Below are 25,998 nucleotides of genomic sequence, written 5' to 3' on the forward strand. Positions count from 1 at the left end.
AGCCCTGCTGGCTGACCTGTGGCACATGTCTCTGTGCCGCTTGGAAAATCGCCTGCCAAACATGTACACGTGGGTGCAAGCTGGCGGGTTTTTCAATGTGCTCAGCAAGCCATGGGGAGAGTCTTGCAGTCCAGTATGTCGTCTGTCCGGTAGGGCACTAAGGCTGCGAGGAGATAGGAGTGAAGTCTGATGGAATTGCACTTGTTTGCCCCAGGTCTGAATATGGCCCTGAAACTGCATATGGGTGAGTTAAGGGCTGGGGGTTTCCTTACATCAGGGCGGGTCACTGAAGGAATGTATGAATATGGCCCTAGAGATTGTAATGTCCTCTGCGTGGTAGCTGACACCGTCTCTTCTATTTTCAGTTGCAGAGTTACTTTGCAGCCTGTGAGGATGAGACCCCAGCAATTAGGAATCATGACAAAGTCCTGCAGCGGCTATGTGAGCACCTGGACCACGCTCTGCTTTATGGGTAAGATCTACCATGCTGTGGGATGATGCGTTCGGCCGGCCTGTGCCCCACCCACATTACAGAGCTGGGCTTGAAGAAGGGATGGGGTGTTCAGGAAGGGGAACAAATGATTTCATTATGCAGTGTCCTAGTGGGATCCCTGGATGCATATTTTGACTACCTGCTTCTAAACCCCGGTGTCGAGGTCATCCTAGCTGGAAAAAAATACTGCAGGGCACCAAGATTAGGGCCCCAATTCTTGTTTCCTCCTTTCCAATCTCTTCCTTCTTTTGTCTTTCCCTCACCATTTGAAAGGTTCTCTCCCGCTCCCACCTCTCTGAATTTCCTCCCCTTCTCCCCTCTGTTTTTTATTCAGAACCCGGTGCTTGGGTTTTGAAAAAGTCGTCCCAATTAGAAAACCCTCTGTAGCTTATCCTGTCCCAGCCGGATGCTGAGACACCATGACGACATTCAAGGTTAGGTGGTTTCCAGTATGGACTATGGAGAGCGCATCCCTCCGTCCACTCTTTCTAGGCAATAACTTATTTGCTTCAGGGTCTGAAAGCGATGAATTATTTCCTTAATTATCCTTTCTGTTTCCATTCTCCCAGGCTGCAAGATCTCTCTTCAGGCTACTGGGTGCTGGTCGTTCACTTCACCCGCAGGGAAGCCATCAAGCAGATAGAAGTCCTGCAACATGTCACCACCAATTTGGGGCGCAGTGAGTATTTTATTCTTCACCTTCTAGGGCAGCTCTCTCAGTGGGCGAGTCGCAGTTCTAGGAAAGCTGGCATGAGATCTGAGTCGGCGTTATTGCCAGACCAGGAAGTAGGGAGTCGTTGTGTGGTGACCATAGGTAGCACAGGCTGTTTGTTACAGAGGTGCGTAGATCACCTGGAGTGAGACAATTTTAATAAGAAATGCTGCAAGCCCAGTTACCAGGTGTTAGTGGAATGCCTCAATCCCCCATTTGGATGCTCAGATCTGGGCATAGAAGCCCATAGATTACTTGGGCCCTAAGACCGGGTTGAAACATGCAAATACAGATTGAAATATCCAAACGCAGGATTTGGACAGCACCAGCACCAGAAAACTGGGCTGGGCACGGCAGTGAAGTGTCTTATAGGATGTCTCCTGATTGTCCCCTTTTGGGGTTTGCACACAGATCTCATAGCCAGACTTTTCTGAATCGAAGGTCTGGATGTGATTCTAATGCATCTCTGACACAAACAAACCAGCCAGGCTGTGGAATTGGCTTGTAGGAGAGATTTTGGCCCTAGGTGATTTGTATAGGCCCCTCCCATTCTGTCCCAGAAGGTTACTGTGTAACTGCCACGGGTACTGAAGCACCTTTTCCTTTGAGATAGACAGAGGACATGTGATGTGAAATGTGCAGATGTTTTTTGCCCATTATTAAAAGTGCCTGGAACCAATTCACATCAAGGCCAGCTTTGAGCAGGAGTGCTGTCGAGAGCCCCCCTGCTCTACCAGATTATCCCTACTCTCCTCCCACCGCTTCCTCCCTACCCCGATGAGAGGAGAGCAGAGCAGAGCGCATTCCTCATCTTTCAGTGGAATTCACCTCTCTTTCCGCTCCCACGTTGTCCTCCAGCAGCTCCTGATTGTCGAGTATCCTGCTCGTTATTTGAAAGGATTTAGGGAGTGATTCTTGGCCTGTTAATCCTGCCTGAGCTGTTCATTGTAATTAGTCGCCATTTGAAATAACAGGTGCTTTAGCTTTGGATTGCCCTCGTAGGGCACGTTGAATGGTTTCTGGTTTGTGATTGGTTGAGCACAGCTCTCTTCCGATTGTGGCTTCCGCTGCAAACGCTCATGCTCATGAATCTGAAATTAATTTCCTGCTACTGCTTTCTTCAAATCTCTGCGTCCAGGAACGTTCCTGCCCGTGCTCTGGTTCACTAGACTATTCACGGCACGTGACTGCAGACGGGGCTCGAACGGTCTCAGCAAACTGCTTTAAAAATAGGAATGAATATTTGTAGGTCTTTTTTTTTTTTTTTTTTCCCCCTCCCAGTATTTGCCCAGCTCTGGAAAGCAGGGTCTGCTGGTAAATAACCTTTGATGCTTGTTTCAGGTCGAGCTTGGCTGTACCTGGCCCTCAATGAGAACTCGCTGGAGAGCTACTTAAGGCTGTTTCAGGAGAATCTAAGTCTGCTGCATAAGTACTATGTCAAGTGAGTAGCGCTGTCCTCTCAGCCCTGCCAGCTGTCTCTTGGCCTCCGCTGCTGGTTACAGTCTCCTTTTAGGAAGCTAATCTCCATTTTGCTTGAAACAAACTTGCAGCAAATCAGGTTCCACTCCCTCCCCCAAGGTCTTTGGAAACACTGAGTGGTTACAGCTGGGTTTCTAGGGAGAGGCCTGGTCGTAGACCTCAGTTGTGCGGGCGCTGGATTGGCTAGTGCTGCGGACGGCATTGCTGGTGCACTGTGACCTCCCAGGCAAAGAGGAAGGTGTGCCTGTTCTATGTAACCCTGCCTGGAGCGAGCCGGGGGACCCGCTCATGGAGTTTCAGCTGCATGGAGCCAGTCTCTCGCTCCTGGATGGTGGCGTATGGCTGCATGGCACTTGCTTGTCATGGCCAACTCCTCCTTCTAAACATCAACAAGAGTATGGAGTATGTGGGACCGTGATTGTCTTTAATAAACTAGACAGAGACCAGTAAGGCAGGGATAAGGCACATTCTCTTACACCCTTTATTGACATTTGGTAACATTTGTAAAGGTGCATAAGTGACCTTAAGAGGCGAAAAATCCCACCAACTTTCAATGAGACTCCCAAGGGACTAAATCATTTTGAAAAATCCGACTTAGGCTCCTAAGTCCCTCAGGCCCCTTTGAACATTTTACCCATAGCAATTATTACATGGTTTATGATCCTGGCAGCCTCTCGGAATGTGTTCACAACTGTTTGGGCTACTACAGGTACCTCCTGAATGTCACACCTGCTTTGTGTTACTGTACTTTGCTTCTCTCTGTCTTGAATGACTTTGACCCGCTCTTCCCCTGTCCCCCCGCCCCACAGATGTTCAAAGGAGACCATAACTGTTTTTATTTTGCAGTGAGGGGCGCTAGAGGGCCTGCCACTTGACCAATGCTTGCGATGAATTTGGTAAGCATGTGGGCTATACTTTTAAAAAAGAGAGCTCACCAGCTTCTTGGCTAATTTGATGCCCTCACTGCAGGTCTAGTAGGTGTCTCTTGATCCTCAAGGTTTTCAAGGAGACTCCCTGTCTGCCTCTTTCTTCCAGAGGACAGATGGTTACGGCGTGCCCCGAAGGCTGATCTTAACTCAGGAAAGGGCAAATGTCTAAAGGAAGTGCAGCCAGCTGCTCTTTGAGCCTGCAAGAGAAGTGTGCTACCTTCACAGCCATTCAACCCTGGTTTGCCTCGAGCACAGAAACCAAAGAGAAACCTTGACGTGCTAAAAACAATGCGATCCCACTTCGGCTGTCTGAGTCTAAGGTTGTTTACAGTGTAGCTCAGGGTCATGTCCTGGAAACCAGATGGGTGGAGAATGTGTTTTGATTTGTAAGATCATGTGCTCGGTGAGGACACTCGCAACTGTTTTGTCTCCATGCCAAAGCTGAACGTTCTCATATTGTATCTGTGTCACAGGAATGCCCTGGTCTGCAGTCATGATCACCTGACTTTGTTCCTGACGCTGGTATCTGGGCTGGAATTCATCCGCTTTGACTTGGATCTGGTGAGAATTACTGTCTTGTTTCACTGTCTTCGCTGCTGGATAGAAAGGCTGTAGAGCAGGAAAACCCCATACACCATTTGAAGCTTGGGCCAGCTTAATAGTTAATAAACTCTGCCCCTTGACTGTCCACGGTGCCTGCCAGAGAGATGCACTCTCAGAGCTTCTCTGCTGCAGTAGTTCAGACTAGCCCTTGGTCAGAGACATCATCCAGTTTCACAAGTCAGCACTTCTCCAGTTCTACAAAAAATGACATTCTCCGCCCTGGGCCCGGCCGGGAGAAGGCAGCATAGGGTTGTCATGTCGGGCAAGGAACAGGGGCTTCTACTAAGGGAAATTTTTGCCAAGCTCTGGCAAAGACTTATTATTATAAATCATTTGCCTTGCACCATAATATGCACATTGCTTTAAAGCCTAAGTGAAACACACATTCCCTGCCTCCGGAGCTCACAACCCCAGACCGATAGGACAAGATGCTTTCAGCCATTCAAGAAAGGGAAGTGGCCAGGCTCCCTGGCTAGGAGAACATGGGGGGAATGAGTCTTGGAGGGGGGATGCGTGATAGATAAACACGACCATGAGGGCAGCATGGTAGAAGGCACAACGAATGGGAGAAGGAAATGAAGTGGGGGGAGGGCGGAGGTGGAGATTTGAATTGGGGGAGGGAGGGAGAGGAGAGATGCTGATGAGGATGAGTTGACATAGGGCCTTCCAGGTGGTGAAGGTGGATCTCATGTAGTAACAGACCAATGAAAGTGAGTCAGGGAGGGATTTCCAGGTTGGGGGTTTCTAGGAACCAAACATGTAGGTTCCAAAATCCCTACTTGTGGGGAAAAGTGACTGCAGAACTAGAGGAGATAGAGCCCATCATGTCCATGGACGGAGAGGAAAGAATGGAGGTTGTTCCCCGTGCTCCCATGCTGTGCTGTTATCTAAGCAGCACTGAGCGTCTGTAGCCACTCGGCTGCCTGTCCACCCTAAAGCAAAAGTGCAAAGAACTCTAGCCCTGAGGAGAGGAAATGGTCATGATGGCAGACTGTCTGTTGACCTTACTGCGTGTGTGTTTAGAATACCGTGGCTACGAAGGTTTCTGTTCTGAACTTTGGACAGGAAGCTACACTGAAGCTTTCACTGAAGTCCATTTGAGGTGTGACATTTGGTTCGCTTTCTCCATTGAGTCTATTTCCATCAGCTACTCTGTGGCTGGCACAGGTTTGCTTCCTGCTGCAGGTTCAATTTCCTGGTGGTGTCCCCTTCCTCCTCCGGTGTCCGGTCAGCACAAGTGGCCTGCTGCTGGATCAGCAAGTCAGTTTTGTTTCCTCAGCATCTGTGTGCTACAAGAGAAGAGATTGTGTTAGCCAGTGTCAATAACTAGAGTTCCATGTATACATGTGTGGAACTAGAAATGCGATTAAATCTAACTCTGGCTTGTATTTCCTAGGGCTCCCTTTGTAGCTCTGCAATTATGGAACCAAAATATTTGATAACAGCCTGAGGGATAATGAAGTCATATGTCCAGCAAGGCTTCCTTCTCAGTCAGGGGAGAACTTTTCCAAACAACGGCACCAGTTCAGTCCCCAGTAGAGACTTAGTCACATCACGAGCTACCGTACAACCCTTGTCCTCATCAGGGGGGCTGCAAAGGCAAGGCTGAGGAGCGCTGACAGAGCTGTGGGAAGGGCTGGGCTTGCAGGAGGGTCAGGATTGAAGCGCGTTGGCAGAGCTGGGTGGGGGAGCCCAGGAGAGGAACAAGAACGGGTCCTGCAGGGTCAGGATTGATGTGCAATGGTACATCTGTGTGGTGGAAGCTTGCTCGGTGCCGTACACAATTTGCCTGCTACTGGCTAGTGCTTTCAGAGTGAAGGAAAAACAAGGCACTGAAATGTTGTCTCTGCTCATCCCTTCGTTTATTAACCGTGCGTAACCAGGTTGTTTGGACATCTAATGTCATGTTTGTGTTCCACACGGCCGCCCGTGTTGTATAATGTCATCACTGGCTGAGATGTCAGAGGAAAGGCTGCGTCTGATGCAGGGACTCTCCTCTCTGGCTCTGCTCTCAGGACGCCCCTTACTTGGACCTGGCGCCATACATGCCCGATTACTACAAGCCTCAGTATCTGCTGGACTTCGAGGATCGCCTGCCCAGCTCCATCCATGGCTCAGACAGCCTGTCGCTCAACTCCTTCAACTCAGTCACCTCGACCAATCTGGAGTGGGACGACAGTGCCATTGCACCTTCAAGTGAGGGTAAGTGGCCACCCAGGACGGGGGGCGGGGGGTGGATGTGCAGCATCTGTTTGCACGAGAACCTGAATGCTACAGAAGAACGAGAGAAAAGCTCCCAGGTTCTAGGACAATACCCAACCCAGCAGAGGTCTGGTTGGCATCTCTTCTCACTGGGACTATGATTAAAGCTTTGTAGCTGGGCAACACCGGTGCCTTCCCATATATCCAATAATGTGCTGTTCCATTTGTTAAGAATCACTAACCCACTGGGCCAGATGAGACAAGCTGTGGGAACTGGGTGATGAGCCGATTGTAGTGGCCAGGAGTGGGCCCCTAGTTAGCACTCTGAGCCACCTCAGTCTTGCATGCAGAGGTGTGGCCAGTGGAGACTACAGGTCCCAGCATGCTTTGCTCCATCTTGACCCAAACTGCCAGACTCTCCTGCCTAGACTGAAGATAAAAGTTTTCCAACCCACATTTGTCTTTGATGTTTTCTTTGCATCAGGGCACCTTCCAGTTCTTCAGTCTTAAAATTCCACCGGTGCTACAGGGCGGGACGCTCCTTTTTGCAGGAGCTCACTGTTATTCAGTGGAATTCTCCAGCGGGAAAGGTGGGGCGGTAAGGCTCCGATTCGGTTTAAAGCCCAGAGGATGGACACCCGTCTCCTTGGTTTAATTGCTCCTATACATCCACCTGCCCTTGGGCACTAATTGCAGGGAGGCTGGGCTTGCTTCTCCCCCTGGCAGATTCAGCAGCTACCTCTGTCAGGCCTGAAGAGCAAAAGCCAGAGTCTGCTTAAGCATAGGCCTCCTGCTTCAATGTGGTGTTTAGGTCGTCGATCTACAGAGGTTCATGTATAACAGTTACACCTGCGTGGTGCGTTAAAATGGACCTGCGAGGGCTGTTCCCAGCTAAGCAAGGGAAATAAAACTCCAAGCATTAGTCTTTAAGCCCTTTCCTCTGGGCTTGTTCTCTTGTCCACAAAACAAAAACAGAATCAGCTGAAAAGCCCTGGGCAATCATTCAGCCAATCGGCAGGGGACCTTGCCTCAGGCCCTGTGCTGTGGGGCTCTGGATACAGAGTCCATGATTGGGCCAACTTGACAGGACTGGGATGGCCTTTTCAGTGGGATCTGCCAGTCCCTATTGTCGGTTTGCAAAATAGAAACAGGGGTATTTACAGGTTTTAAGGGAGGAGGGTGGCCCAGTTGGGATAAATGTCTTCCAGCTACACACAGTAGTGAAGTTCACAGCAATTTTAACTAAGTCAGCAGCCTTCCTGACCTCCACAGTACAGCCAGCCTGTTGTTACTGTCGGAAGGCAGTCAGGAGCAATGCTGAAAGCCCCAGCCACACAGATTGGAGGCAGAGCAGGGTAGAGGGCAGACTTAGCAGTAATCAGTCCATTTTGTATTGATCTCCAAGCTCTGGGTCTCTGCCATTATACTGGAGACTTAGCCCAGACTCCTGGCTCCCAGCGTGTCAGGTCTCCATTGTAGATGTAACCCACCCCCTGCTCTGTCGCCATCCGCAGAACATGTCTGGATCCCGGGAATAATCGCTTATGGAATGTCCATTCGTCTGATATTGCCATTGTGTGGCCACAGTGTTAATACGGTGCACAAATAAGCTTAAGGGTTAAAGGCAGGAGATGCAGCTGTGAGGCTGAAACTCCCAAGAAGCTGGAAGTGTGATTTAGAAATGGGAACTGGGAGTCCCAGCTGCTAGGTGCTGGGTTTGGCTCTGGCACAGATTCACTGCGTGACCATACTGGCTGTCCCATCCCCCTCTCACAGCGATGTAGGGGACTCAGTAAAATAAAGTTTCCAAAGTGCTTTCGAACCGTTGGCTGGAACGTGCAATCAGCACACAATGTTATTTACATGGGCTTGCTGCAGGGTGTCAGGTGTTGGGTTCTGCGTTATATATGAGCAGCCCCCATTCCTCTCAGCGGGCTGTTGACTCTGAAGCATAACAATGACAACTGGACATTAACTCACTAACTGTTTCACTGCTGATCATTGTAATAGGAACACCCAGCTACTCTGGGATTGTAGGTGGAGCTTATTCAGAGGACCAGTTTTTCCCCTTAGTCTAGCCCCTGGCTTTGTAAACGTTACTGAATTAAACAGCACAATACCTCTGGGAGGCAAGTGTATGTGGGGAAACTGAGGCACAGAGAGGGTAAGTAATCACCAAGCTGATCCCTCAAGTCATTGGTGGAGCTGGGGTTGGAATTCCTGGCCCCCAGCCCAGTGCACATGCCTTTAGGTATGCTACACCAATCATCTGTTTTCCAATGTTAACTTTACAACCCCTAGCATAATGGGGCCCCAATCTCTATCGGGGGGCCTTAGAAGCTAATTTAATACAAACAACGGTAATTAGTAAGGCTGACTTCCTTTTACATACACGTTTCCTAACCAGTTTCTCATTCTTTTCAGATGATTATTTTGTTTACCCCTCACTGTTCACATGCTCCCCATGTCCACCATTCCTCCTGACTACTTGTGTTTCTAATCCTCCGTTTTATCCCTCATTTTTGTAGATTATGATTTTGGAGATGTCTTTCCCGCAGTGCCGTCCATACCCAGCTCAGCCTGGGAAGGTGGGACATAGTCATCTGTTACCATGTTTATCTCTTCTGCATCCTTTCCATAGCAAGCTTGCTGCATGCAATCGATTTTTTTAAATAAGAACGAATATTCTAATCTTGATGGAATTCTGTAGCAGCAGAAACAAGCTCTGCGTTGAATGGATCTTCTGACCGCAGAGTTGGAGCTTTGTGTCACCTACTCCGTATGCTCGGGTGTGAGGTTTCCCTCCAGTTACTGAGCGCTCCACAGAGATTCTGACATTACTATACGTCACAGAACGTTGTGACTGTTTCTCCTGATTCTGATTAATGTGTCACTTGCACCTGGCATACGTGTCGACCGATGGTTTTAAGATACCCTGCTCAGGTCATTTGTAGCTGAACTTTCTATCAAGTGAAATTGGATTTGTTTAATAAAATGACTATCTAATATATTATGGGAGCTGGATTAATAAAGGAATCTTTTTACCGGACTAATAAAGAAACCTGTTAAATTACTCCTGCCATGAAACTGACACACAGTGATCAGGGAACATCCCAAATGTACCAGGTATTTATAAACTAAAGTACCAAAGCGTTCCTTCTCAATATACAGCTCTATATTTCCTTCATGTGGTAAAGAGCAGATGTGTTGATGAGCAGATGTGTGCCTGGATATTGCAAGAGATCTACATTCATAAATTACCCAACAGGATATTGAAAATGGCTTCTGATGGAATTCTACTTTTAATAGAATTTTTGTTCATTTTTAAGTTTTTTTTTTTTTTTTTTTTTTCTTCTCCCCTTCACAGGCCTTGACTTAGGCTTCCCTCTTGGGTTAAACTACCTATCAAAGCCATAATGACCTTATTTTGTTTGGTCATTGCTCCCCTTTTTAGCCCTGGCTGTCAGCAATCTCTATTTCTTAGAGTAAAGGGCACATCTCCATTTTATAGGAATCTATTCTACTTCCTCTGTCTGGAATACATCATCTCCACTCACATAAAGACACGACTAGACAGCTCTGTGTATTGTTCATATATAATTGGATTAGGAAATCTGTCTTCTTTACCCACGGAGGAAATATACGTATATATTTTCTGTCATTTCTACCTAAAAGCTTGATAGATTCCTTCAGCTGAAATTGTTTTGTATTATTATCATCAAACCAGTACCTCATACAGCATTTTGGTAAAGATCTGCTTGAATTCCATTAGGATGGCTTTTGGTTTCTAACATTCTCTCTCTCTATAAACTTTCTCTCTCTCTCTCCAAGCACAAAAGACACTCTTTGGTTTTCAGAGCACATTCTGAGTTGCCGAAAACACAAAACCACTGAACCTTTTCCTGTTGCAGTCACATGCCGTTAACACAGGGTTTGGCCTAGCTCTGGAGTTCTCTGCAGCCAGGGTACTAACAGCGTCTGCTATTCTGATCATTCCTGGAAAGAGTGGAATTAAATAATCTGTATGTGTTTCCTCACAGCCACTGTTCCCTCCAGCACTTCCTCCCGAGGGGTCCTGGAACTGTGATCCCCCCAAAAGCCAATGTTCCCCCACCTCTACCCACAGCAGCTTCTGCTAGAGAGGCTGGGGGCTTTCTTTAGCCATAATGTTTTGATTGGGCCCTTTGGTTACCATGGATGGAAGAAATTAGGTTTGATGCAGCTGTGGATTGCTGGACAGGGGATATTGGACAGCACTCCTGGTTGCTGGCTTTGGTGTTGGTGTTTAATGGGGGTGTAGTAGGTGGGTATGGTGCTGTATGTATTATCAGTTATTATTGTCGTGTCATCCCCCCTTTCCTCCCCGCCCCCAGCCAGGCAGCATCCAGGGTGTCATCTTATGACAAGCCTGATTGGCTGTTGAGAGGTTGTGATTAATTCTAGTGTTTCATACCAATATAACAATGGTGTTTGTTCCCTAAACTTGTAAATACATTTTGAAAACGCAGAGAATATTAATTTCATTTTTAAAATAAGAAACAATGGGCTACTTAATAGTCTGTGTTGTTGTGTGGGCTGTGGTTTAATCCTCCTTACTGTGCAAGATCTGTGCTGCTTCTATGAGCAATTTCCATTCATGCCACTATAACACAGCCCCAGCTGTGCAGTCTGATCCTTGGGGGCATGGAGCCACCCATGGGGGTCAGATTGCAAGGTTGGGCCCTAAACAGAGGTGAAAGTAAGCCGGTGCAGTATGGTACGGCGTACCGGCAAGAGCCAGTACGCCGTGCCGGACTGGACTGGCTTCCGCGGCGGTGATTTAAAGGGCCCGGAGCTACGCTGTGGCCGGAGCCCCGGGTCCTTTAATTCACCCCTGAGCCCCGGGGCTCCCAGCCGCCTCTGCAGCTGGTAGCTCCGGGGTGATTTAAAAGCCAGGCCCCGCCTCTTCCGGTTGAGGCCCCGCCTCTTCCGGTTGAGGCCACACCCCCGCTCAGGACTCCGGCCGTACCGGTAAGTCCTTTAAGTTACTTTCACCTCTGGCCCTGAATCATAAGGATCCGATTTTGCAGTACTGATCAGACCTCCCTGCAATAACCTTGCTTGCATCAAAAAGACCCTTCTCTCCTACCTTAGCTTACTAAATGGATTTCTAATCGTATACACAAAAATCAAACAGTTAAGAATTTGTACCCCTCCCTTCATCCTTCCCCATTTAAATGGACCCTGTCAGAATAAACCCTGTATTTTAGACAAAACCAAATAACCTTATTGGTAATAAAGATAACAAATTAGGTGGCTGAAATGGAAATAGAACTTAAAAAGTCATTTCATTTTTCTGTTTTACTCAATTTGGATGGTGAAAATAGACCAGTCAGTTTCACGTTTGCATCTAGTCAGTTTCACTTTCACTGTGGTTTCAGATCTGTCACTGATATGACAGGGCAATGTTTAAATTTAAACAAAAACACTGTTTCAAAATTCATATTCACAAACCATCTCTTAACATTGGATTTTATAAAAACCTGTTTGCATTAGGAAAACAAAACCTACCTGTCAAGTGTACATTACTGGACAGAGTCGCTTAATTCTGTTAAGCGTAGCAGGCTATTGTTTCTGTTTCTTGATTGGCTGAGCCCAACGCTTTAGATTGTGGCTTCCACTGCAAACACCCATGATCATGAATCTGAAATTAATTTCCTGCTAACATTTTCTTAATATCCCTGCTTGCAGGAACATTGATAGATTCTTATGTGGCCTGAGAATATCTGTCTAAAGGGCATGGTAATGTTCCTTTACCTGGCTTGATTTTGTGGACCGATAACCCTGAGCGAGAATTGCATGAGTCCACAAATCAGTATCTTCTGTCCATTACCACTAACATCGGCCCAGCCGGTTGTACTAAGACTTTTTTGTTCTCGGTGTCGTTTCTTCTCTCTTGCTGCTGGGTGAGTGATGTAGTTCTCTGCCCACACCTCAGGCTCCTCTGTTTATTGTCGACCATGAGAAAAGTAGCATCTGCTGTAACGGTCCGTCCGCTGCAATCTCAGAACTTCTCTTTCCAAAGCAGAGAGCTCCTGGCAAAGGGAGTCTGAGCATTAATGTAACCTGAGCTCCATAGGGAAAAGGCAACTAAATCCACCGCTACCCCTTAGTGGAGAACTGGCCGCCTCTGCTCGGATAGTTTCTCTGAACTATTTCTCTGATTTCTCATCAGAAACTTGGTGAAGTTAATGAAGCTCTTCTTTCTAGGGGTCTTATATCACCAGACCTATAAGAACAGAAGGATAATTTCTTTACTGGTTGGCCCTGTGTTGCAGTTACTGTGCTCCCAGCCAGTTAAGGTTGATCACATCAGTCTTGGCCCCAGTCAGTGTCGCTCCATAAGCAGGGGTGGTCGTGTTGAGCAATGCAAGATACTCAATCCACAACAGCTCCTTTGGCCCCTGCCATCCCTGCATGGCAGCTCAGAGAACAGCTGTGGCTTGGGCCTGAAGAAATCAGTGTAATTAATTGATGCTATTCAGGTCTCCCTCTCACACCCACCCAACTTGTGAGGGAAGCTTTGCACTTCTCCAGCACTGCCTGTGTATGTTTGCATGACCCTCCCCCCACTGCACACGAGTTCTGAGCCCGTTGAGGCTAGAGGCAAATGGCACCTTGGTCAGGCAAAACCAGCCTCTGATTCCAGTGTCTGCAGGTTGCGTCCCCCAGTGTCCAGTGGGCGTTTCTGAGCCTCCTGCAGGCAGCTGCCGTTTCCTGAGGAGCACAATGGAACTGAGGTCTGATTTTCTCTATTGCCTGCCTGTGATGTACCAGTGCGGACAGGCCCTCCTGTACCAGGAGCTCCCATCAGACTGTGATCCTGTTCGAAGGCTGCCTAGACAGTCACAGTCCGAACATTAAACTTCTGTTTTCAGGCATTACTTTGCATTTGCTGGGAAAGGTCGATTGATACTGGTTCCGTCTGTGGCACTGGGCTCTCTCCTGCCTGCCCCACAGATGCCCTCTCGCTACTGCGTGCCCGCTGCCTGCAGGAGACTCCCAAATGCTGATCTTAATGAGCAGTTTGATTAGCAAGTCTACTGGATAGTTTATACCCAAGCGGTGCTCTGGCCAGGACCTTTCAGAGTCCGCATTGAGCGCCATGCGTGCAGCCTCGCTCTGTCCAGGTCCAGAAGCTCAGTGGGGAATTCCTGCTCCCGTAATAGCAGCTGACTGGGTTTTTTCCCCTCTCCTCTTTCCCAGATGGAGACCTAACAGACACTCTCAGCTGCCCGCACTCCTTGGCCTCTGATCTGAACGGCGGCAAGGCTTCCGTGAAGAGTCCGACCCAACGCTACAACCCCTTCAACGAGGAGAAGGCTGAAGTGCTGTCCTCCACCGAAACCACCCCTGCGCACACTGCCTCCCTGGAGCGGATGGACACCACGACGGAAGGCACGGACCAGCTGGAGAGCGGCACGGAGCTGGAAGTCATCAGGTTGGTGCCATGCCTCCCAAACACAAGGAGAGGGGTCTGCAAGCTAGTTGTGGGAGGGAGCTGGCATTTGCCATGTGCTCTCACTTGGACCACAGTGGGGGGGTTATTGCTGGAAGTGGGAGCCCGGCAGGCAGAGATTCTGGGTTCTTGTTTCATACCTCCAGGGCCAGACTTTCCAACGTGCTCAGCACCCATCAACGCCCATTGGTCTCAGTGCGGGACAAGGCAGCGTTTCTCCAGTGTTCTCAATGGGAAGTGCCAGATGCAGAGGTCTCTTGAAAATCCGGCCTTCGAATTTTAAGAACCTGATGCTATAGCATGGGGAGCAGAATGAAATATCGTCAAATAAGAGCCACAGTTGTGGTCCCCTGGCACTGACTTTCTGATCCCCAAGCATGCGGGGCTGGCACTAAGAAAACAATCCTTTTCATACTGATTTCATACGTATTAGCCCCTTTTTATTCCCGCTGCCCATCGCAGGTATATCTCCCGTATTACCCTCAGCACAGCACGCTGCATTTAGCTTGGTGCATAGCAGCTGTTTCCTGGTGCAGGATCTGAACCTTCCAGGTCTCCCCCTCCTCCTCCTGCTAACGGCATCAGCTGAGTCATTCCTTCACTTAAGGCTGCCAGCCCTCTTCCCCGATGGCCTCGAGATGCCTGACCAGCCTAGAAACAAACCCCATGGAGGACATCAGTCGGAGGAGGCTGGTTCTATGCCGTCCCCTTGGTAGGCTGTTGAAGAGGCCGTGTGCAGGACGGCCTTGGCACAGCCTGACCTGTAGCTAGGAAAGTCCACCTGGTGAGAGCTGTCTATTTCTAGGCACCAGCAGATCTCATTCCTCAGGCCCTCGGGCAGCTGGCTGGCTCTAGATGCACCCGTGCCTGACAATGTATCATCAGCAGAGAAGCCACATGTTGTTTTAAACATTTATCCTTTAAATCTGCAGGCCTGTATTGCTTTCTTGGCCTGTGACTGTCTGATGGGGGAGTCACTGTTTGATAGTGCCTCTCTCCAGAGCAACCCCCAAGTGACGCTCCTGGCACGCAGCAAGTGCCGCGGGCTCTCCAGTGATCACAGGACCTCTGTTTCATTTCTCATCAGAAAGTCAATACTTCCAAGAGCACAACGAGGGCATTGATTGAGAGCAGACTGAAGGGGAGGGTGCCCCTACTGAACCACTAACCCTCCTTGCAGTAATACCCTGGGGTCTCCCCAGAAGTCTCTTGCCCCTGCTCAGCCTGCGGTGTCCCAACCTGGTGCATGTCCAGCTCCCTGACAGCTGGGGAAAGGGCGGTGGTCTCACAGCTGCGGCTTCTGACCTGCCAGGCTTTCTCCAATGCTGGGAGACCAGTGAGCAGGATGCAGATTGCATCCTGCTTTCTCTGGGGAACCGCCCTACACTCAGCACCCAGCCAGTGGGAACGGGATAATAGGAGTTCTGGCCCTTACTAGCCGCAACCCTGACTTTGAGCCTGTTCATGGCTGTGGCATGAGCACCCAGAACGCCGCCTTCCACATTTGTATGGGAACCACAGCGCCCAGAGTGTCTCTAACTAGAAAAAGGATCAGTGTGGTGGGTTTACTGCTCCCTCTACTGGCAGCTAGAGGCACTCGACATTTATGTTGAATTTCCTCCATAAATTGGCACCTTAGAGCAGAGGGGGGCAAATGACGGCCCACGGGCCACATCCGGCCCGCAGGACCCTTCCCTCTGGGCCCCGAGCTCCTGCCAGAGAGCGGGGTCAGGACTGGCTTGTGGCAGAGCCAGCCCGACTCCCCGGGCAGCGCGGTGAGTGGGGCGGAGCTTAGCTCCTGGCCCCTCCCCTTCTGCTCCCTTGCAGTCACAGTTCCCCCAGCGCCTGGACAGCGTGGCTGCAGCTCTGGCCGGGCAGCACGGCTATAGCGCCGCCAGTCCTGGTGCTCCAGGGCGGCGCAGTCAGGGGGCGGGGAGCAGGGGGAGTTCCGGGGAGAGGCGAGAAACAGGAGGGATTGCAGGGGTGCAGTCAAGGGGCCTGGGTCCTGCTGCCGGGGACAGGGGCAGAGCAAGCCAGGGTCCCCCTCCACCCCCAGCATATTTGGCCCCTGTCCCCAGCAGCCAAGCCTGGACAGGGAGTGAGCCCTGCCCGACTGCCAGGGAGAGCAGTCAAACGAGCAGGGGAAACGCACAGGGAAGGGACTGAGCCCCTCTTTCCCCCCACCCTACAGGTAATGTGGGGCGGGGAGAACAGGGAGGGTTGGATAGGGGCAGGGATCCAGGGGGTGGGGAGCAGGGGGGATTGGATAGGGGACGGGCGTCCCAGGAGGATGGTCGGGGGCAGAGAGCAGGGGTGTTTGGACAGGATGCAGGAGTCCCAGGGGGTAGTCAAGGGTGGGGAGCAGGGGTCGTTGGATGGGGGTGGGGGTTCCGGAGGGCTGGGGCCAAGCCACGCCTCGCTGTTTGGGGAGGCATAGCCTCCCCCAGCCTTCCCTACCCGGCTCTCCATACAATTTCTGTACCCGATGTGGCTCTAGGGCCAAAAAGTTTGCCCACCCCTGCCTTAGAGACTAACAAATTTTATTTGGGCATAAGCTTTCGTGGGCTAAAACCCACTTCACCAGATGCATGGAATGGAAAATACAGTAGGGACGTATAAATACACAGCACGTGAAAAGATGGGAGTTGCCTTACCGAGTACGGGGTCAGTGCTAATGAGGCCAATTCAATGAGGGTGGATATGGCCCATTCTCAACAGTTGACAAGAAGCCACATCCACCCTGATTGAATTGGCCTCGTTAGCGCTACAAAAAGTAATTTTCCCTCTGATATTCACCCCTTCTTGTCAACTGTTGGGAATCATAGAAGATTAGGGTTGGAAAAGTCCTCCAGGGGTCATCTAGTCCAACCCCCTGCTCAAAGCAGGACCAACCCCAACTAAATCATCCCAGCCAGGGCTTTTGTCAAGCCTGACCTTAAAAACCTCTAAGGATGGAGATTCCACCACCTCCCTAGGTAACCCATTCCAGTGCTTCACCACCCTCCTAGTGAAATAGGTTTTCCTAATATCCGACCTCCCCCACTGTAGCTTGAGATCATTGCTTCTTGTTCTGTCATCTGCCACCACTGAGAACAGCCGAGCTCCATCCTCTTTGGAACCCCCCTTCAGGTCATTGAAGGCTGCTATCAAATCCCGCCTTATTCTTCTCTTCTGCAGACTAAACAATCCCAGGTCCCTCAGCCTCTCCTCATAAGTCATGTGCCCCAGCCCCCAATCATTTTCATTGCCCTCCACTGGACTCTCTCCAATTTGTCCACATCCCTTCTGTAGTGGGGGGACCAAAACTGGACACAATACTCCAGGTGTGGCCTCCCCAGTGCTGAATAGAGGGGAATAATCACTTCCCTCAATCTGCTGGCAATGCTCCTACTAATGCAGCCCAATATGCCATTGGCCTTCAGTGCCATTGGCCTACTTGAATTGGCTTTGTTAGCACTGACCCCACTTGGTAAGGCAACTCCCATCTTTTCATGTGCTGTATATTTATACAGGCCTACTGTATTTTCCGCTCCATGCATCTGATGCAGTGGGTTTTAGCCCACGAAAGCTTATGCGCAAATAAATTTGTTAGTCTCTAAGGTGCCACAAGGACTCCTCGTTGTTTTTGCTGATACAGACTAACATGGCTGCCCCTCTGAAACCTGACTCCATAAACTGGAAACCAGATCTAATTGCCATGGTTTTGTCCAGTGGATTTGAGACCATTCAAAGTCCTTGTCAGTTTTGCTCAGTGTCAGCTCATGGTACCTCCCGCTGCCAGTGGAGGGCATGAAAGAAGCTGCTTTGAACTGGAGGTGGCTCAGAGTGACGGGGAATTAAACCCTCTCCCTTATCAGAACACTGGTCCCGAAGAATGTCGCATTTTCTGCCTTTCTTGAGAGGCCTGGCGTGGAGACAGGGAATATTTTGAACACAAGTAGAGAGGCTACAAGAAGTCAGATGGGCTTGCCAGAGGCAGGGAAGTCCAGTGCTTAGAACAGGACGAACGAGAGTCGAGAGACTTGGATTCTTTCTGCCACTGACTCTCACCTAGTGTCCTTGGGCAAGTCACGTAACCTTTCTGCCTCCGTTTCCCCATCTGTAGCAGGGACTAATACTTCCAAGCTGACAGGAGTGTTGTGCAGCTTCAGTTAATGGCAGCAGAGGGCAGTGTGGTTCTTGGATGAAAGGTGCTGTGCATGTGCATCTGAATCTGATTAAGTGCTGGGTCTTTTGAGTGCCGTCCTGTTCAGCTCTGAAAATACCCCCCTGGGCTTTTCTCCTCTAGCCCATTGAGTGCATCCGAATCCTTTGATTAGTAGAAAAACTACCCTGCGCATATTAGGAATAACCCGGTGCTCAAGAGGGAGACCCAGGGAGTCCAAGGTTCCCGCCCATGGGCACAGAGGGCACGGTTAGGCTCTGGTAACATCAGTGCAGGTTTCTCCCCTTGCAGATTAGCTAAAAAGAAGAAAACCGGCAAGAAAAAGAAGGTGAAATTGGAGGAAATGGTGACCCCCCCTGCCCCCAGTGCCACGCAGGCTGACGGGGATGGTGGCCCGAACAGACTGAGCGAAGGAGCTGAGCTGAAGACAGACAGCAGGCCGCCCTCTCCAGAGGGCCAGGAGAGGCCAGGAGAGAGCAGCAAGCACTCGACCCTGAGCCAACTGGGCCTGCGGATCCCAGAGATGAAGGACACCTCCATGGAGAGCGTGGGGCAGCCACTCAGCAAAGTGATCGACAGACTGAACGGGCAGCTGGACCCCAGTGGCTGGAACTGCCCCGTCGAGCCCCCCGATCAGTCCTTTCGGACTGGCACGCCAGGGGAGACCCCGGATGGGCCGCCCTCTGGCAGCTATAGCGAGGGGATTTCGACCCCCATGGACTTCTACCGCTTTACCGTTGAGAGTCCAAACTCTCCTGTGCCAAGTGGTGGCGACCATGACCCTGCAGGGGCTGGCCAACCGCCACATGTTCCTGGTAGCCCTGAGACTGCTGGACAAGAGGAAGAAGGAGGAGAGGGAGAAACGGCTGGGGCGGTAGAGGACGCTCAGGAGGAGGCAGATAAAACCCAAGCCAGCGAAATGGAAACTGGCCACACGGAGGCACTCAGCAGGCTGAAAGGAGACCAGCCCAGTCCCTCTCAGAGCAGCGCTGATGACTCCGGGGTGGAAGAGGGGCAGGGCAGCCCGTCGGAAATGGCCCATCCATCGGAGTTCAGGTAAGGCGGAGTGGGAGGGGGTATCTCTGCAGCGGCCCGGCTCCGGCTCTGAGGATCTTTGGGCGGGACCCGGAAAGCAGCAACGTGGGGAAATGGCTCTCAGGATAAAGTTTCCCCTCCATGGGCAAGAGGAGAAGCTGCGTGCGAGACCGTTTGCTCCCCTCCTTGGTCTGAAAGAGCTGGGAATCAGGGGTGATTTTCGGGCAGGGTGGAATTGGGGGTTTCTGTAAGAGTTGGCTCGTTTTAGTTGGAGTTTGCTGTTGGCTTTGTCTGGGTGCTGGGATTGGAGTGTTTAAATGATTGACTAGGGTGCCTAGGGCAGGGATGGAGGCCTTGATATGAACTGAACAGAGCAACCCATAAAGCAGGGGAGGCACTGCCCACCCATGTAGCCCCAGGTTTCCCCTCTGGGAAGGCAGGCCCTTCCTGGGAGTGCAGGCTAGGCTGGGGGCGGGGCGCAGGAGGTAGGACTGGGGGAAAGGGGGGGGGGGCAAGAATAGCTGCCTTACCCCGTATATTCAACTGCTCCAGTGGGTGGCCATCTGGCCACATCCCCTGCTGGCCCTTGGCACAGTGGCCACAGACGCAGCTCGCAAGTGAGTGGCAGGTTCAGAGCTGAGGCCACCCCAGGACTCCAGAGCTTGCAGTGCGACCTCGTCATCCCACTGCATGCTGGGACCTGATAGTGTCGTCCACTGCATCTCTGGGCTGCACTCGGAGCCCCTGAGACATGTCTCCCTGCACATCAAACCCTCCTTCCCACTTCTCTCCTCACTCAGGGTGGATAACAACCATCTATTGCTGCTGATGATCCATGTCTTCCGGGAGAATGAGGAACAGCTGTTCAGGGTAAGTCTGGCCACATGACGGCAAACTCCTGGCAGGAGCTGTGGTGCCGAATGTGGGTTATTGACTGAAGGCTGAGAAGGAGGCATTGGCATCTGGGAACTGGTGGCTTCCTCTCCGTATGTATTCCTTGTCTGTCCGGCAGGTCCCATCTACACTAGGAAAGCTGCTGTGGTGCTGGGTTCAGTAATATCATCAGTGCATGGCCCAGTTATATCACGTCTGCCTTGTGGAGTAGGTGAGACCTGACCATGCCCCAGAGCCATGCCATAGACTGGGGCATTTCGAAGGCTGTGGCGCAGTCCGGGGACACGGTTATTCCTCGGGTGGGTCTCATCTGGGCTAGAGAACCAAAGTGCACGTTAGCCATGTTGGAGGCACCACGTGCTGCCCAGATCCCGAAGCTCGTAGCTGTGCACCGTGGAGGTGGAATTGTGGCCTGGTCCCGCGAGCTGGGAGCTCTGTTCTTTACGAGGCGTCTCTCCTCTTCTCACAGATGATCCGAATGAGCACCGGGCACATGGAGGGGAATCTTCAGCTGCTCTATGTCCTGCTGACGGACTGTTACGTTTACCTGATCCGGAAAGGTATCCCACCCCAGTGACCTCTCTAAATTACCATCCAAGGAGGCACCATGGAGGCCAGCAGGGGGTTTACCTGGTAGATGTATTGGGAGGGTGGCATGTGGAGTACATACCCCTATGGAAAGGACCACCTGCCCCACAGGTTCATACACAACCAGCTGGCTCCAGGACATTCGTAATGCTACGTCTCAGCTGTTGGGGGAACCAGAGAGGTGCAGGCCTGCTTAGGTGACAGGCACTGTACCTCACCAGCTAGGATGCCAGGGACACTCCTTCTGGCCCCTGGAAGCTCAGATCCCCTCCTCCTGCTCCTCAGAATCCCTGGGCTGCTAGTTCTGCAGACTGAGCTACTGCTGCTAGGCGGCGGGCGAGATCTGGGCGAATCTCTCCTGCGTTTTGGGAGTGTCCTCCCCACCTGCTCATACCCCTGTCCTGTGTCCTGTGCTAGGAGCAGCGGAAAAGCCGTACTTGGTGGAGGAGACCGTTTCATACAATGAGCTAGACTACATCTCGGTGAGTCCAGGCTGAGCTCACAGCAGCTCCTCCAGGCCTGTCGCTCGCAGCAGTGCGCCGGGGAAAGCAGAGGAGATGTGCAGGGAAACGCCTCTTGTTTTGCTTGGCTTTTCCAGTCCCGGGCTCTGTCCCTCCTTCTCTCGCTGTTGGGACGGGAGAGCATCACAGAGGTACCAAGAGGGGCTTTGTGCCACTCGGAAGCAGCAATTCCCGATGGAGTCAGGAGCTGTTGGAGAAGGCTGAAGAGCGAATCTTCCATGGCCGGGAGGTTTGCAGCTTCAATGCCGGCGACCTAACTGGGGGTGCAGAGGGAAGCGCCTTTGCCGCCCCAGCCCTCTGGTGCCACCTGTACCTGCCAACATCATCCATCCCAGCTGTTGCTGTATCACTTGGGGGCTCCGACACAGCCCCCGCTGCTGGCTCCCCCTATGGCTTTTAGCCGGTAGTACATCGGCCTTTCCAGGGCACATGGGGGGGGGGGGGGGGGGGGCTTTCCAAAGCCTTGTCCCCATCCCGCTCCTCAGCCTCCCTAATTGTGTGTTACCACGGCAGGTTGGCCTGGATCAGCAGACCGTGACGTTGGTTTGCACCAACCGTCGGAAGCAGTTCCTGCTGGACACCGCCGATGTGGCCCTTACAGAGTAAGCGAGACTGGAGTGCGCAGACGGGTTGATCTTTCCATGTGCCTGGGCCTGTTTGTCGGCCACGTCCCTTACAGCTGTGAAATTGCTTGTGAAGCAAATGCAAGTGATTCTAGTTAAGGGTAGCGTTTGGGGAGGGGCTGGATCTCATCATCGCTCTCTCTCGTTGCTGTTTAAAAGTCCCAGGGCTGTTGCTCAGATTGGAGGGTTGGTTTAACTACCACAATTTAGCCCCACAAACGGTTTGACTTTGCTTGCAGTAAAAGTTGCAAAATGCTCCCAACAGCTCCCTCTGCTGGTTGACATGTGGTGCTGTCTGCAGGGCCTGCTGCTTTAAATCCCTCTCGAATTATCTTTGCACCGCTTGCTGTGTTTGGTTCCCAAGACCCACCGGGGTGACCGTGTTTTGCTGTGAATGGCTTTGCCCGTTCTTATTGCAGAAGAAAGGTTTGACATCAGCCTTCCCCCCATGATCAGGCTGTGACTGACTGGCCCCAAACAGAACAGGGATGAGGACAAATTGTCGGGTTTTGAGTTCACTGGCAAATCTGCAGCTCTGCTCTCACCATGTTGGGCCAGGGAGAAGGTGGCTTGTGCCCTCTTGGACTCTTCAGGCCCCATGTGAGTTCTTAGGCAGCTCTCTGGACAGCTCTCTCCAAAGCCCCCTGACGTGTTCTCTGTTTTCCTTCCCAGTGTGTTACTTCAACAGGGCTTTGTAAGTTCAGGGCCCTGAGAGGAGCATTCTCGGACTCCTTCCCAGGAGCTTCAAAGCTTCCATTTCCTTGGACTCTTACTTTCTATCAAGACCCTTTAGCGCCTTTGGGCCCCCACCCTGCAGTTGGATCCATGTAGGGTGAACCCCCCTGCGATATGGGTAGGGGGCGTGGGTCTGCCCCTGCAGACCTGATTGCACGATCCCAGCTCTCCTTGTGACCTGTGACCTCAGCGAAGATCTCCATTCTCCCCTCCCCCAGGTTCTTCCTGGTCTCCTTGAAGTCAGCCATGGTCAAAGGCTGCCGAGAGCCGCCGTACCCCAGTATCCTCACCGATGCCACTATGGAGAAGCTGGCGCTGGCCAAGTTTGTGGCCCAAGAGTCAAAGTGCGAGGTGAGGTGGGAATTAGGGGTATCTTGAAATCTTTTCTTCACTGACGTCTCTTCTTCCCAACGCACCTTCTGTGGAGAGGGGCTTCTCTCCTGCGCTCTGCTCTGCAGTGCCCTCTTCCCACAGGCATTAACCGATCTGTGCAGATCAGTCCTCGCCGCCTGTCCCTGTTGTAGTCTGTTCACTGCTCCACACCACCCCAGAGGTGGCTGCAGTTTCAGCAACGGGGTCCTGCAGAGTTGTTAGGAACCGTGTGGAGACGCTCCAGTGGAAGGTGCTCTGCGCTGTATTAAGCTGTGTGCCATGTAGTCCCTGACAGGAGCGATTCTCTGACTTGCTGCCCGATCCTTTTCTGTCCAGGCCCTTAAGGCTCTCGGACAGTCCTGGAGATGTGATTCCTGCGGTACGGGCTCCCCTGCCGCTGTCCCTGGGATTAGCCCCGTTGCTGTTAGGCCTGAGAGATTGGTAACACTTTGCTCGGTCTGCCTGTCTGTCTCTCCCAGGCTTCCGATGTGCTCGTGCGCTTCTATGGCCTCGTTCACTGGGAGGACCCCATGGATGAGGCATTGGGACCGGCCCCTTCCCTTTACACGTCTCCTGAGAACTCGGTCACTAAAGAAGGCATCCTGCATTACAAGGCTGGGACCTCGTACCTGGGCAAGGAGCACTGGAAGACCTGCTTTGTGGTACTCAGGTGGGAGCTGGGGCTGCGTTTACAGGGGTGCGCTGACAGCTCTGGGGTGTGAAGCGCTGAGGGAAGGCAGTGCAGTGGGGAAGTCTCATTGCCTGGTACGAACGGCCTTGTCTAGGGGGGCCTGGACACCCCGGGCGAGTTCAGGATGGAAAGACACCAGAACGCCCATCCCGACCGTCAGCCCTTATTGACCTTAGCAGATTGGCACCATAGTATAAGGCTAACTTTTATCCAGGAGCAGGAGTGGGCCTTCTCCACGCCCCTCACCCCTTCAGATCTCCCCCGCAGCTGCTAGATCGGGTGTTGTTTGGAGCCCACTATTGTTTCTGCTCCAGTAAAGCCAAGTGACCCCTCAGGGCAGAGCCAGAGCTGGGACTTGAGTCCAGTCCTGGTCATTCACAGCAGCAGCCCTGGGAGCTTAGCCCTGGGCCAGCCTGCACAATGTTAATGTCGTACCATGATAGCTAGAGAGAGAGAGAACCCCACAGGTCATGGGTCCGATTGTCCTGAAGCCCAGGATAAAGTCCCCTGATCGAGACTGTATCCAGGTGCAGAGCTGACCTGTCCTTCCTTAGCTCAGGGACACGCTGCGGCTACAGCCAGCCTGTCACAGCATCGTACGGCCCAGTCCCATCACAGCCTGTGCTGTGCTAGCAGCAGGAATCCAGTGTCTAGTAGGGAGGGAAGTTTCTATGACCGCTGCTGGGCTAACGCGTGGGGAGGTTTGTGGTGCTGGTCAGGCGGTGCTAGCTGAGTTATCTACGTCGTCTTGTGTTTCCAATCAGCAGCAATGGGATCTTATACCAGTACCCAGACCGCACTGACATTATCCCTCTGCTCTCCGTCAACATGGGGTAAGTGGCCATTAAGCATGTTAGCTGTGGTGCAGTACTGTAGCAATGTTCCTCTCCCTACTGAAGTTATACCTGCCGTAGGCAGCTGATGGTGTCACTTGGTCTCGTTAGAACTGACCTGTGGAGTGAGCTAGGGTGTCTTTGTCTACTGGAAGGGATGTGTACACTAAGTACATCTGTGACATCTCTGCACCTCCCAGTGTCTCTCACCAGGAGAAGGCAGCAGCCCCCATTTAACCTGAAGCAGAGAGCGTGGATGGTCTTGGATGATTGGTAATGAGAGCCAGAGCCTTGCACCTGTAGTTCACCAGCAGCAGGGATAGAAAGTCAGTGATACCTGAGGGCATTTGGCCCTGTGTGAAATAAGTTGGGAGTCAGGCCAGTCCCTAATGTGCAGGGGTCTGTGTTCCACATCAGAGACTACCATTACAGACAGCCTCCGGCCGAAGGGTGAATGAGCCATGGAGACTGGACTCCCCCTCCTCCCCCCAGGTCCCTGCAGGTTGGGGCTGAGGGACATAAGCTGGGGAAGATGAGGCCACTTGCACTGTGCACGTGGATGTGTGACTCCATCCACCTCCCAGGACTGTTGGTCCAGCGCTAAGATCATCATTTGAAGGATACGTCTGCTGGGGATAACTAGACGAATTCCCCAGCCGTTGGCAGGCTGTTAGCAGTGATCCCAGGGTGCAGAGATCCCTCGCTCTCTGCTGAGACCTGGCTGAAATACAACACGGCAGAAACTTTTCTCTTTTCTGTGTTAAGTCAAAATTGGTAGGGATCTGGGAGTCAGGACTCCTGGGTTCCATTCCTGGCTCTGCCACCGACTCTTGTGTAACCTTGAACAAGTCGCTTAGTCAGTGCCTCGGTTTCCCCATTTATCGAAAGTGGGTTATTGTTTGAAGCTTTAGGCCTAAGCATGTGCACAGGTGCCTGTGAAATCCGGGGGAGCCCCAACCCGTATCGAGAGCAGAGTATTCCCGTTAGCAATGCTGTGTGCTTTAGGGGCTGGTCATGGCAGGACTACCGTCCTCTGACAGCAGAGCATAGGACTGGAGGCTTGTTTATGTCCTGCCTGTTTTACACGCCCAAGACCCTGGGGTCCGACCCAAATGAAATACATCAGGCTGCCTGCAGTGCACAGCAAACCCAGAAGCCAGGTTTCTAGACCATAGTGATTAGAACCAACACGTCGACTTGCACCTGGGAGACCCAGTGCTGCCCACAGGGCCCGGGGGTGCCGGACTCACCGGGACTTGTTTCACCGAGCACTGAGCTGACCAGAGGGTGTTACGCTAGCCCAGCGGGAGGTGGCAAAGGTCTGGGGTGATGGTGAGACCGGCGACACCACGGGATGCCGCAGACTCTGAGCTACCTAGAGACGGCCCAAAGCAGGCCTAGTCGTCGCTGCGAGCTGGGCGGCCGAGCTGTCGGAGGGTTATAATTACCCTGGGATTGGGAGCTTCTTGGGCAGGGGTTCTCAGACTTTTGTACTGGTGACCCCTTTCACACAGCAAGCCTCTGAGTGTGACCCCCCTTATATATTAAAAACACTTTTAAATATATTTAATACCATTATAAATGCTGGAGGCAAAGCGGGGTTTGTGGTGGAGGGTGATAGCTCG

General features: G+C 51.8%; 1 protein-coding gene across 2 annotated transcripts in view; it reads left to right on the plus strand.

The window, feature by feature from the left end:
• The window catches only part of PLEKHM2 (pleckstrin homology and RUN domain containing M2), a 58,026-nt gene that overhangs the window by 25,147 nt on the left and 6,881 nt on the right, over positions 1-25,998 (plus strand). Inside the window, exons 2-16 of one of the 2 annotated variants that reach the window (XM_054009151.1) lie at positions 366-472; positions 1,063-1,172; positions 2,547-2,646; positions 4,087-4,174; positions 6,232-6,418; positions 8,947-9,006; positions 13,664-13,898; positions 18,373-19,137; positions 19,917-19,986; positions 20,480-20,570; positions 21,016-21,080; positions 21,633-21,721; positions 22,696-22,828; positions 23,329-23,519; positions 24,308-24,373. In XM_054009151.1, the coding sequence (XP_053865126.1) occupies positions 366-472; positions 1,063-1,172; positions 2,547-2,646; positions 4,087-4,174; positions 6,232-6,418; positions 8,947-9,006; positions 13,664-13,898; positions 18,373-19,137; positions 19,917-19,986; positions 20,480-20,570; positions 21,016-21,080; positions 21,633-21,721; positions 22,696-22,828; positions 23,329-23,519; positions 24,308-24,373 (2,357 nt within the window). The remainder of the gene's footprint in view (positions 1-365; positions 473-1,062; positions 1,173-2,546; positions 2,647-4,086; positions 4,175-6,231; positions 6,419-8,946; positions 9,007-13,663; positions 13,899-18,372; positions 19,138-19,916; positions 19,987-20,479; positions 20,571-21,015; positions 21,081-21,632; positions 21,722-22,695; positions 22,829-23,328; positions 23,520-24,307; positions 24,374-25,998) is intronic. The other variant, XM_054009152.1, reaches the window with a different exon arrangement.

Source organism: Malaclemys terrapin, chromosome 19 (assembly GCF_027887155.1).
Source record: "Malaclemys terrapin pileata isolate rMalTer1 chromosome 19, rMalTer1.hap1, whole genome shotgun sequence".
Taxonomy (NCBI): domain Eukaryota; kingdom Metazoa; phylum Chordata; order Testudines; family Emydidae; genus Malaclemys; species Malaclemys terrapin.